The 13216-nt window shown below is 37.0% G+C and overlaps 1 protein-coding gene across 2 annotated transcripts in view; it reads left to right on the forward strand.

The window, feature by feature from the left end:
• Window positions 1-13216, forward strand: part of chchd6a (coiled-coil-helix-coiled-coil-helix domain containing 6a) — a 69172-nt gene that overhangs the window by 49783 nt on the left and 6173 nt on the right. For both annotated transcript variants that reach the window (XM_056257927.1, XM_056257928.1), the window contains one exon: window positions 2185-2320. In XM_056257927.1, coding sequence (XP_056113902.1) covers window positions 2185-2320 — 136 coding nt within the window. The remainder of the gene's footprint in view (window positions 1-2184; window positions 2321-13216) is intronic.

Raw genomic sequence — 13216 nt, forward strand, 5'->3', positions numbered from 1 at the left:
GACGAAATTCTGGTAATTAACATTTAATCTTTAAACGCTGTTTTATTTATTTACAGATGTGAAATGAGGAAACGAGTGTCCCTTAAACAGGCACGGCTTCTGCTCTTCAAAGCAGAGCAGTTAGTAAGCAGCTCAGCTAATATTTTTATTAAAGACCTCACCTTCAATTTGGTTCAATTCAGTTCAGCCTGGGTTTGAGCAAGCCAATTTTCTGCTTCAGACTGCTTTAATAAACCCTCTGCTCTATCAGAAGCCTCTGTCGTTCCTGATGAAGGCAGTTTATTTTAAATTAAAGGAGAGTTTCTTATCTGCCAGCGCAAAGAATGTGACTACAGTAGTCGTTCTTCCTTTCGCAGGGTAATTAAAACAAAAACCCGCTTTCGGCGGCTGATAAAAATATGGGATCTGATACGTGGTGGCCCTCTAACGTTGCGCAGATGTTCCATTGATGTAAGTTGATTTCCTTCGCCCTTCTCTATTCGGCCACATCTGGTTACCCCGAATGACCATAAGACGTACAACCCTGCTTGAGAAGGGATCAATGGATTGGCGTATCTCTACCCTGCATCAGTATGATGGCAATCGTTGATGGATTTAATTGAAGTTGCAAGTGAAACCTAAGCTAGATTGAGGCTTTAAATCGCCTTTCAATTAAGCAGGATGTCAGTCGATCGTCTGAAAGCCGCAGTCAGGGTGAAGCTGGAGGTGGATGCAAGGCTTCACTTTGCTTAATCAGTCTAGTGATATTCGACATGACACCTGGCTAGCTGAGCTTTCGTCAACTTGACGGCAAGAGTTATTAGCTTGAGTGGATAAACTACACTATAAATCCCTGTTTTGTTGGTTTAGGATATGCTTTGAACAAAGATACTTAAACTTTTCCATGTGCATTATCCATTTTATCAGTCAAGCCCATCAATAATTTTTGTGGTGTAACACCTTGGTAGATCACTGTAAATTTGATGGTTTTGCTTTAGATTAAGTTTATATTAAATGCCACATACATTATTAAAGTTAACTGACCTTTTGTATGATTTCTTAGCTTAAATTTTGTTGCTTTAGATTATGCTTTTTAGCAAAGATACTTGCAAAAATCTTTATTCCTTTGGATGCAGTTTTATTTTATTGTTTTAGAGTATGTTTTGAACATCACATACATTATCAGAGTCAATCATTTTAATATTTTTACTATAGCTGCCTGATTGTGTGCTATTAGTTTGCTATAAGATAGCTGAGCTATTGCCAGTTTGGCTGTTTATCTGATTATATAAATCTAAGTTTTTTACTTTTTTATTTGTACTTTTATTGGGTACTAGCTACTCTATCTTTTGTTAATTTGACAGACAGATTGATTAGCTTGATTATCTTTATAAAAACCTTTTGTGGTTGCTGTTTTATTTTCTTAGTGTGGAATTTGTTTTAAACACCACGTACATTATCCAAATCCAACATTTTAATTGAATTCAATTTAACAATAGCTTGCCTGGCTTTCAGATTGGCATTGAGGACAATTAGCCTGATAAACTCTAAGTTGGCTTCAGTTGTATTGTATTAGATTTTGTGCTTTTAGCACAAATTTCCTATGCTTTTTAGCAACGATACTTGCACAGATCTCACCGCATACATTATTTGAGTCAATAACCGTCATTTAGCCGTCATTTCAACAATGGCAGTTCAGATTCGCGTTATTAATTTGAGTGAAGGTGCTTGTCTGAAGTGAGGATAAATGACAGGTTATTTGCTGGTCTTTTCTCTTTTTTTTTTTGCCTTCAGGGTCTACTGTACAGATGTACCGGGGAGTTTGTCGGGTCTGTTCCCTGCCTCCACCTCCTTCCCGCTCGCTGGGTTATTTATCATAGTTGTTCTAGTCACTGCCACTCTTGACACTGGTGTTATTAATGAATATCCACTCTGCCGGTAATTCAGTTTAACCTGTCTCCCTGCATTCATTCATTCTACTAAACCATCCACAGGAAGAGCGAAATTGAGGAAGGGGTGGGAGGAAATGAGTGAGTCATGCGACTGTATTTTACCGCTGAGTTCGTTTTTTGGTTGCGCTTCATATAAAATATTTACTCTCACTGCATGCACAATCCTGCCAGGATGTGTAGAACAATATCCCTCTGCCTTTGCACAAGTTAGACACTTTTGCCCTCATGATTCCTTCTCATTCCTTTTCCCCAGGCCGCGTAATGTGGAGCCAGTGTGTTCGAACCTGCAATCACAGATCCTGAACTGCTATAGAGAAAACCGTGAGCAGACGCTTCAGTGTTCTGACCTGGCCAAAGAGTACATGCAGTGCATCAATGCGGCTAAGAAGGTAAGAAACCATAAAGATTTAGCTGGACTGAATGGTAAAGTTTTTGTTTAGAAGCATTTGTGACCTCAGTTCAACTCTGATGGGCACAGTTGAAGTTTTTACTGTAACGTTAAAATATCACAGTCCAACAAGCATATACTTTTCAAGCATGCATTGAAAAACTAAAATTAATCAATATAAAACAATCTTGTATACATATCTGAATAAAACTAAATAGCAATATATTCATAAAGTATATTACACGTTTAAATCAAAGTTATTATAAAGTGCTAGTGATATATTTATATGTTAATGTTAATATAATTCTTAACAGATCAATAGTTTATTGAAATATGAATGTACGTGATATTTATACATTTTTGAATGCCTTTTAACTAATGTTCTGTTAAGTATTATGAACTACTAGCAATATACACAAACTAGCTCACATGTATTTAGAGTTTCTGTTCTGTAATTTACAAGTCCTACGAATGTGAAGGCTTTGAATATTGTTAATGAATGTTAAATACGTTTTATGATGTACGATTCACTTATAGGAGGACATGTAGAAACCCACTCCAATTGGCCAATTCACACTCCACCGACAGACGCTTCACCGGGTTTTATAATATCCGTACGCTACCCTGTCGGCATCTTTTGGCGTTGGTCTCCGCTTGTTTTTGCCGTTTGAAAATGAAGAGTTTGGTTCCAAAACGCAATAAATCCATTTAGATTAATTTGAGTAAAAATGTGTTTTCTTTACCAAGAAAGTGGAAAGATGAACACCACTATTTTCTGTTTCAAACTTTCACATAGCATTTGTAGGTCATAATAACAAAACAAAAAAATCCAGGTTTTGATTTTCAAAGATTTATTATAAAAACGGATTATTTTTTTCCCCAAAATGCAATAAATCCATTTTTTTTTTTAATCAAAATGCAATTAATCCATTGAATCAATATAAAAGTTTTTTTTTCACATTCAAACTGTTGAAAATACACAACAACGTAAGTTTATTAGTATAATATTTTTATTAAGAACTGTAAAGAAGATTGAAAACATTTTTCCTCATCCCGAGTGCCTCATCTTCTTAATCTCCTCACATAAATGATTCGATTTCGATGGCTTACGTTTCTTACCCACCGCAGAAACAACCACAGGTTCATCAATGCCGTCAAAATTATTCATTTTTTTGTTTGTTTGTTGATCGAAAAGTACAAAATAGATAAGAAGAACTAGGAAGCCGGGTGTATTTAAGGCGCTGCCGTTACTGTTTACATTGCGTGGAATGGTGCTTTGTGATTGGTTGAGAGCGGATATATCGCATTCTGCAGAGAAGGGAGACTGGCGTTTGTCGCGGTTTGGAAAGAAAGGGAGAAAACATGACAGAATAACACGGCGGATATCGCATTTTACTTAAAATTAAACATTGACTTTTCAATACCAACCAGATACAATACTGATTTTTGCAGTAACAATTTTTTTTTTTAAATGGCGTTTATCGCGTTTTGGAACCAAACTCTTCAAATGTTAGTTTGGCATTTGTTGAGTCGTGGATAATCTGTCCATGTTGGTTGGCTTCTGTTAATGCAGTGTGAATTGGTCTTAAAATGTACAGTGACACTAAAAGCCTGTTTGGTACTAAAGGGATGTTCATGCTGAGGTTACCAAGTTGCTGTACTGTTGGTTGCTAGCAGCTGTCCTACTTGACTTCAAGCAGAGGGATATGTGAACTTCGCTCCTGCTTCCATTGCTAGTAGGCATTCCTGTAGCTTTGTTGGTAGAGCATGGCCCTAGAAATGCCAAGATCTATAGATTTAATTGATTGGGGACACAAAAACCGATGAAATTTATCCCTTGAATGCACTGCGAGTCTCTTTCTGCCAAATGCATAAATATAAATGTAAATTCCCATTGGCATCCACATTGCATTGCAGCACATTTGCATAGTTGAACTCTCATCAAACATCTCTGTAGCTCGTTACCTCAAATCACCTCAAATCATCAAAACTCATTGAAAGAGTCACTTTCTAGTCATTTTGTTGATATCATTTGCTGCCAGTGGGAATGTCCCTTAAATAGGAGTGAAAAATGGTAACGTGAAAATCAATTTTGATTGTTATTGGTGCTAGAAACCTTGATAAACAAAATATGTGGTCTTAGTTTAAGTATAGTTCAACCTAAAATGAAAATTTTCACCCTCATGATGGTCCAAAGCTGAAAGACTTCCTTTCTTCTGTGAAACAACAAAGAAGATATTTTGAAAAATGCCTGTTTTTTTCCCCCCAACTCCATACAACAACCCAAACGTTCTTCAAAATAGCTTCATTTTCACATACTTCGTTTGTGTTCAGTTCTACATAAGAAGGAAAATCCTACAGATTTGGAAGAACATCAGGGTGAATAAACCATGACATGCTGCGTTCCAGTCGCCGGCCTTTTCTCAGACGTTACAATCGTTTAAGCGTGTTGTGTTGGTCCCTCGCTGCAGCGCTGTCAGTAAAGGTGTACTTTTCAAGGTGTTAATTCTCCAGGAGTTTTACTTTTAATGTTCAGTTGTAGCCAGGCAACAGTGGAGTAATTGCTCCACTCCATCACACCCTCGGTCGCAACGAGAGAGAGTGTGCGTGTGGATGGGTTGCTGGCTCACTAGTACACACTGCACTCAGGGAGTGTTTGATAATCACTGCTATGGCAACGGCTCCCAGTTCCAGGATGTGGATCTGGTTCTCATGCCGCTGCCGGTGGCTTATCGCTCTCACTTCCTCATTCCCCTCACCTCCACTCATCCGTGATATATTGTAACTGTTGAATGCGAACGTCGACTGTTGATTTTCTTTTTTTAATTGCTATTACTTTGCAGAACAACTACTCAATACGAGTTTGAAAATGTCCTTGTTGTTTGGCCAGGTGTTTTTTTTTTTTTCTTGAGTGTTTCTGAATTGAGTATTTTAAAGAAAAGGGGTTTTCAATGCAGTTTGATGAAGCAATTTTGTGAGTGTGCAGACACTCAGTTGCATGCTGTGTCTTTGTCCAACTTTTCGCATAAGCATTATTGCTACAAAAGCAGGAGGTGGTAAACACAAAATCCAGATCAATGGATCGAACATCGCTCTCAGTGCGCACAAAGCCTCGGGATATTTGTTCACTTTGTGGGCCAGGGGCGAGACTGTACAGTATGTCTACCTGCTGGAAAGAGAGATTGGCTTTTAATGTGGCTTTCCCTTTTTTACGCACTGAGGGAGGTGAACATTAAAACAACATTGACCGTAAGAAATGTGTCAGGTTAAGGAAGAAAAGTGAGTTGTAATCTGTGTTTCATGTTGACCAAAGGCATAGTTCAACCAAAATTGAAAATGTACTCACGTTTATGTTGTTCCAAACCTGTATGACTTTTTTTTTTTTTGATGAACGCAAAAGTAGTTTAGCAGAATGTCGTTCTTTATCATAAAAAAGCTAAATTTAAGTTGTTGCTCAATGAAAATGTTCCCTTCCGCCACAGCTCTCAAATATCATTCACGTTTGTGTTCAGTTCAGTGATTAATGACTTCAATTCAGTCTTTTCCTCACGGAAAGCTTCGGTATCATGTGATTATAATCTATGTATAATCCATGGAAAAAAACACAAAAAATATCCTTTTATGTTTACAGAGAAATAAAAAACAGGTATAATAGGGTGATTAAAGAATGACAGAGGATTTTTTTATTTTGCATGAATTATTCCTTTAGACATGTCAGTTTACATTATAAGTAACACTTGCCTAGGGGAGTCACCTCTAGATAATATTGTTCTTTGCACAAGGCTTGTGTTACCCGTCAGAACAGACGTTGCTTGCTAGAGGTGTGAAATATAACGCAGTCAACCTTGTTATAATCAGGCTGCATTTAATTAGACTATATTAAATAGATCTATATAAATCACTTTTACTTTCCATTTAGGAGTATTATTCACCAGGGATGCATCAAAAGTTACAGTAAAGACATTTATCATTTACAAAAATGTTTCATTTTCAAATAAATGCTGTTCTTTTGAACTTTCTATTTAGAATCCCTAAAGAATGTTTTCTGAAGGATCATATGACAAAATTCAGCTTTGCCGTCTCAGGAATAAGTCACATTTTAAAATATATTATTATTTATTTTTGCAATATTTTACACTGCTACATTAACTATCGACTAGTTATCCAGACAACCCACCAGCTAGTCAATGTTGTAATTGTAAATGTAGTTTTGCACATTCCTATTTTAAGCCCAGTCTTCTCATCATAGCAGTTAGAAGCTATAGAAGCCCTTATTAGAGAAACCCTCTCTTGCTCTTGACACACTTCACTTTGGGAAGGCTGCATGCCCTGGAATGAAGGGAGACGGCGAGAAGAAGCGGGAGCGAACCCAGTCTCTCCATCTGAGGGGGCACCCACGCTTCTCTGGGCATTGTCTGGGATAATGACTCCGAGATTGGCCTGTTCCTCCATCCTGCACGCTCCACCCTGCACCGGGATCTTCCACTCATTTACGGCCAGGGCCAGATGCACCGACTTTGATGGTGATTGATGTTTTGAGCTCCCTTGCATTTAACACAGAGGAAAAAGAGAGAGGGGCTCGTGGGCAATAGCTGAAGGAGAGATTGGAGGGGAGGAGTAAGGAGTTAAAAAAACACAAAAATGGAGGGGAAGAGAAAGGGAGTAGGCTAGTTAGCCCTCCGTGTCAGACGGCGGATTGATGCTGTGGGGCAGCAGGGGCTGTTGTGTCAAGGCTGAACTTTTTGAGAGGCTGCCTTAAACTTTTAATGCTGTTTTTCTCAGAGTAAAATTTGCCCCCGAAGCCCCAGCTCTGCCATCAGCATTACCGCAGGCTCAAGGGCTAATGCCCCGTGTGTGTGTGTGTTGATGTGTGTGTGACAGTTCAGGCCAATGCGTGCTCTTGTAACAGATGTTTCAGAATGCCTGTCCACATCTAGAAATACATCAGCACTCATATGAGCTCTGAGATGCTATAAATAATGTGAATGTATAAGGAGAGTGGGAGAGTTTGCGTTGTGCTCTACTCAATAACCGTTGCTGTTGCAACAGTTTAAATGAGTTTCATATGAAATTATTTTTTACTGCAAGTTAAAGAAATTCATACATGTCAGGTTTACACGTCTGTCCTAATCAGGACTGAGACTTATTGTTTCAGACTTCTACCCTAGACTTCTAACCCGAACCATAATTCAACTTTGAAGATTATTACTTATTTTTAATAATAATGACTATAATAAATAAATAAAATATAAACCACTAATGTTTAAACAATTATGTTTATTTCAATGTATTATCACTATTATTATTAAAATAGAAATCTTTATATTTAATAGTAATAATAAATAGTATAATAAATGTTAGAACATCAATGTTTAAATAAGGATCACAGTTATTATTGTTGTTGTTGTTTAAATCCAAATTATGTTTAATAATAATAGTCATTTAAAACACTACATTTTAAGTAATTAAATGTAATAATAATAATAATTATTATTATTATTATTATATAAATAATGTGTTATTAATAATAAATATAATAAATTAAATAGAAACAATGAAATGTAATATTATTATTGAAATATAAATGTCTAATTATTTAGTTATTAGTAATAAAAATAATATAATACATTTATATATAAAATGCATAAAAACACCAATGTTTAAATAACAATTAATTGTAATGTAAATAATTAAATGTTTTAATAATAATAATAATAATGCATTTATTATTTAAACATTGGTTTGTTTAATCTTATTGCTTTTGCGTTGTACAGCACCCTGTCTTGTGTAACTGTCTTGTAGCTTCTTGCTTTAAGATTTTTGCTCAAAAGCAGACTCTTATCAGTTTTGGCTAACTTCAGGGAGCATTTTTAAGCAGATTTTTCCCTAAAGGTATAGCTAAAAAAAAAATCACAAACACACTTTCAGCCCCATCCTGTCTTGAGCGTCCATCACCACACACACGAGTCAGATCACAGAATGTATTGCTGCTTTTCTCCAGTGAGGCTCAGAGATGGAACCTCTTTTCATTCGATTGACTAAAAGGAACCGGCTGCCAGGTGCTCCGAGGCCTTCTCCCGACCCCCGCTGTGCCAACCCAGAGCTGGGTGTGTGTTAGCGTGAGTTATCATATCAAGTACTGCTGGAATATTGCTTGACAGCTTATTTATTTGGTTGTAGCAAGATATCCAACAACTGACGTTGACTCTAGGGTCCACAAACAAATCATCAATACGAGCACCACCATTGAAATAAATGGTGGGTTAAAATGGTCTGCATCAGACATTTCAAATAAAATGAGATGTTTCTATTGTGTGCGTGATCTGTGTGAGCTCTTTCAATGAAACCAACCTGAAAATGGAATGAGGTAAATGGAAAGCTTGAGAAGTAAAGTAGAGAGACTGGGTCAAGGTAGGTGGGCAGCTGCTTTGAACATCTTTCTACTTAGATGAGAATAGTGTTTTGTCAGGATAGTGAAGTTGTATCATTGAACTATCCAATGTCATCAACCCTGAAAAACACCCTAGATACATGTTTGTACTTCTAAGTACACTGACTCAGAGAACTGCAGAGAATAATTTACATTCTTAATGTTGGGACTGATTAAAATTCTAATTATACAACTGATAGTTCCAGTCTTTATATTTAACTTGCTGAGCAGCGTTCCAAGAGCTAATATACTGTCGCGCATGTGTGTGTGTGAGAAACAAAAGTTAAAGCTTCTTTTTCTGCAGGTTACATCATTATGCGGATTTATGAGTGAATCATTAAGCTATTTACTCATCAGATTCATTCATTCAGTAATTCAACACCACTGTGTTGCTTGGAGATGTGCAATGGTTAATTCTGATTTGACTTTGTTCAGAACTATTTTCATGGTGAAGGAATAATTGAACATTGTATGTTGCTTGTGAGAGACTCTTAATGTCATAATGAACTAAAAATGTGCATTACCTCTTTCTTAACTCTTTCCCCGCCATTGACGGAAATTTCCGTCTTTCCATGTTTTTACTGTTATACGGTAGGGGGCGCTATGACGCATCTTCATTTCCGAAAGGGTTAAAGAGATAGTTCACCCAATGACAATTGTGTTGTTGCCCATGACATGTCATGAATTATTTTCACTGATGGATCATACACAAAAAGACCAGGTACATTAATTAAGGAAGTATATAGCATCAGTTTTGATGTTGTTTTGTCAGATCCCTCTGGACCTTTTCTTCCTCAAAAGCCTTGCTGAACGTGAGAATCTGTGCACAGCCACCTTTGAATCACCCGTCATAACTCTGCCGTGGCTTGTTGAAGCAAGAATTCCTCATAGCCTTATTCAAATCCCTCAAGCTAAAGGCAGGCAGCTTCATTGTGACCATCTTAAGCTTTGACTGGTAGTTTTCCCTTTTGTGTGCGTTACACAACGAGTCTGCGCCAAATATATAACAATTGGTGTAGAAATGGTGAAAATCAAGTTCGGTGTTGAATTCATTTGCTCATTTTAGTTCAATTGGAAATTTCTGGAATTATTATTGGAAATAATATTTGTACATTTACATTTTGCCTAAATAATTAGTAATATAAATATGATTAGTATATTAGAGCGATTAGTAAATTTTTCCATAGTTGAAGCATGTTTCTTTAATTTTAATTTAATTCTTTTTATTTATTAAATTTCATCATTCAAGAATTCAAATGAGTTTACTTTTGTTACCTGCCTGGGTTTGATTCATAAATAATTAGAAATGGAATAATTAATTAAGATAAACCTGTTTAACAAATCGCATGCATGAACTTCTACATTTCTAATAAAAATATCAGACTGTGCTCAACGGCAGACACGAGGCTTATCATTCCCAATCTCTGCTTTTCAATTTTTTCTTTTTTTTCTCTTTCTTGTAAGACCAGACGCCTCGAGCCTCCATCCATCCATTCTTCACAGTGGGATTATTGATTTCATTTTCATATTGCTGCAGGTCCTCCGTTGTAAACAACCTTCCCCTCTTTTCAAAAAGTGAATTGATCCTCGGTCCGCCTGTGTTAGAAGGAACCAATCAAAGCGAACACCATTATCTTTCTTTTTTGCAGCCGCTTCTCTTTCTCTCCTCCTTTTGTGTCCTGAAATAATAGAGCTCGCATTGGCAAACAACATCAAGTATAATGGCGAGTTTGTTGGCGGCACAGATTTGAAAAGTTTTCCGAAAGTGCCACGCTAAAGTGGTTTGAGTTCAGAACAAACTTATTGTTCCAGCAGCACATTTACACAATATAATAGATGGCGAGGATTATCTTGTTTGTGGTAATAGCCCGAAAAGCTTCACGCAGACACACTGAGAAAGACCTTGAGGGAAATGGATGGAGGGGCTTTTTTCTTTATTTAATTTTTATTGCACATCTATAGAAATGTGTGTGTGTGGGGGTTGGGTGAACTAGAAAACACTGATTTGCACCTACATGCGACAGAGACTGTTGCCTTGCGATTTCTGAAAGCCTTTACATCAAAAAGTGCAGTACTGTGGGGACCCAATTACACCTGTTTTTGTCCTTGGAGATGCAACATAGATACGTGGAGTTACGACTCTCGTTCATTTAAGGCATCCGCCTTTATCAAAGCTGTAGGAAGGAGTACATTAAAATTCAATGTAATCTTTCGTCTCTTGGGGAAACTAAGATAAGTGGCTGTGTTGTTGATTAGCTGAACATGTGGGTCTAGGCTGAAGAAACACTCAAATGGCTTTTAGAAGCTGCTGTGCTTTACTGGCTGCTGTCTGTTAGCTAAAAGGATTAGGACTACATTTCTGTTTCTTCCCCCTGATGATCGTGGATACACAAAAGCAAAAAGGTTTATTTCACTCTCTGTTTTACCATTTCTTTCTATCATAGTACCCGAAGTGTGGACGTTCTCTGTGCTTTCAATGGGTAAATGTCAACATGACATCAAATTTGATCCTGTGTACTTCATAAAGGTATAGTTCACCCAAAAATTTTTATTCTGTCATCATTTACTATGTAACTTTCTTTCTTCTGTGGAACACAATGAAGATATTTTGAAAATGTTTTGGTCCTTTTAATGAAAGTCAATAGGGTCCATAGAAAGTTATACTGATTTAGAACATATTTTTCATTTTTGGGTGAATTTTCTTATTTAATACATATTCTTGGTCTTATTGTGAATGATTTGTCAGAGCAAAAAAAAATCTTGGTTATTTTTCACGAAATTGTAGTGGCTTCTTTAATTCTGAAATGAATTTTAATTTAGGCTGACGTCATCAAAAACACTTAAAGGAATAGTTCCCTCAAAAATGAAAAGTCATCAATGCAGTCATGTTATTCCAAACCTGTGAATTATTTTTGTACAACATGCAGTTTTTTTTCCATGCAATAATGAATGGGGATTTGTAGCTTTTAAAGGGTTAGTTCCCCCAAACGATGAAAATTATGGCATCAATTACCCTCATCTTCGAAACACAAATATATACAGTATATATTTAATGATACCTGAGAGGTTTCTGTCCGTCCACTAAAAAGTCCATTATACCAAAACTTAGATTTTTTTAGAAAGTTCGTAACCACCCCATAAAAGAAATCCATATGAATCAAATGGAGCAATTGATGACAAAATTTTCATTTCTGTGTGAACTATCCCTTTAAGCTTGAAAATGGACACAAAAGCATCATAAAGATATTTATCACTATTTCCCAAGTCTTCTGAAGACATACGGTAGATTTGGGTGTGAAACAGACTGAAAAGTAAGTAGTTTTACTGATTAAACTTCTCATTCTATGATCGGTTAACCACTGTGACCAGGCCATTGAGTTGAGTTTAAGAACCGATTCAGTCTGATTTGTGAACCAATCATTCAGACCTGGATCAAATGATTCATTGAAAAAAAAAAAAACTCAAAAGAACAATTCTTACAAATCCCATGAACGTGTTAAGGGTGAAAGAAATATTTTCAATGGGTAACTACCCAAATTTCAGTCTGTTCCTCACAAAAAGCTATTGTAAGACTCCAGAAGACTTTGTAAATAGCATGAATGGAGTTCTATGGAGCACTTTTATGATACTTTTCTGGTACTTACTGGTCTTTTTTGAAGTTTGAAAGCTTCAGACCCCATTCAGTGTCATTGCATAAATCAAAATCTTTGATATGGTTTTTATCTTAGTGTTAAATCTTCACAGCAGTTTGTGTGGTGTTTGGCTTTTGTTGCGAAAATAGATTCAATTTGCACCTACAGGAGCTGCCTTTTGCGGTAGAAGGATATTACAACCAAATGTGAAATACACGGTGCTCGTAATACAAAAAGATCAAATCAAAAAAAAAAAAAAAAAAAAAGGCTGACTACGTGCTTGGCTCACCGCTCTTTGTAGCCGTAATTCTCCTTTCATCTTTCAATCTGTACTACTTCTCTTGTGTCTTGGTTCTGTGCTTCCCTCTCCAATCGTGCCATTTCTATCGTCTGCACTTTGCACTATCAGACGGCATATCAGACCTATTCTTAAGGCTTTATTTTGTCTCAGGCATGCCACATGGCCTATGAAGATCCCCACAAAGCCCTTGAAGCCACAGTCAGCGGGGAACCTGAGGCCAAGAGCCAGAAACACAATGGCTGATGTGACCTTTCCGTAGCGGAGCCGCAGTTGCGCCCCCGTGCATTCATTCTGATAACTGATAATCCACCGGACAGACATTGTTCTGCTAAAAAGCAGCTTCAAAACTTCGACAACTTAACAATAGAATCTCTAGTTTTTTCTCAACACTGCAGTCGACTCTTCCCCCCCCCCAACACACTCCAGGTGTGATAAAAGTGCATTAGGACTGGCTTTCTTGCTTTGTTACCCCGAAAGCATCTGCGTGCTGTTTCCCATTTGGCATCGGAACAAGGCGGTTCACTTTGTCTGTCT

This window comes from Rhinichthys klamathensis, unplaced genomic scaffold (assembly GCF_029890125.1).
Source record: "Rhinichthys klamathensis goyatoka isolate OS25496 unplaced genomic scaffold, OSU_Roscu_1.1 h1tg000147l_1, whole genome shotgun sequence".
NCBI classification, from domain to species: Eukaryota; Metazoa; Chordata; class Actinopteri; order Cypriniformes; family Leuciscidae; genus Rhinichthys; species Rhinichthys klamathensis.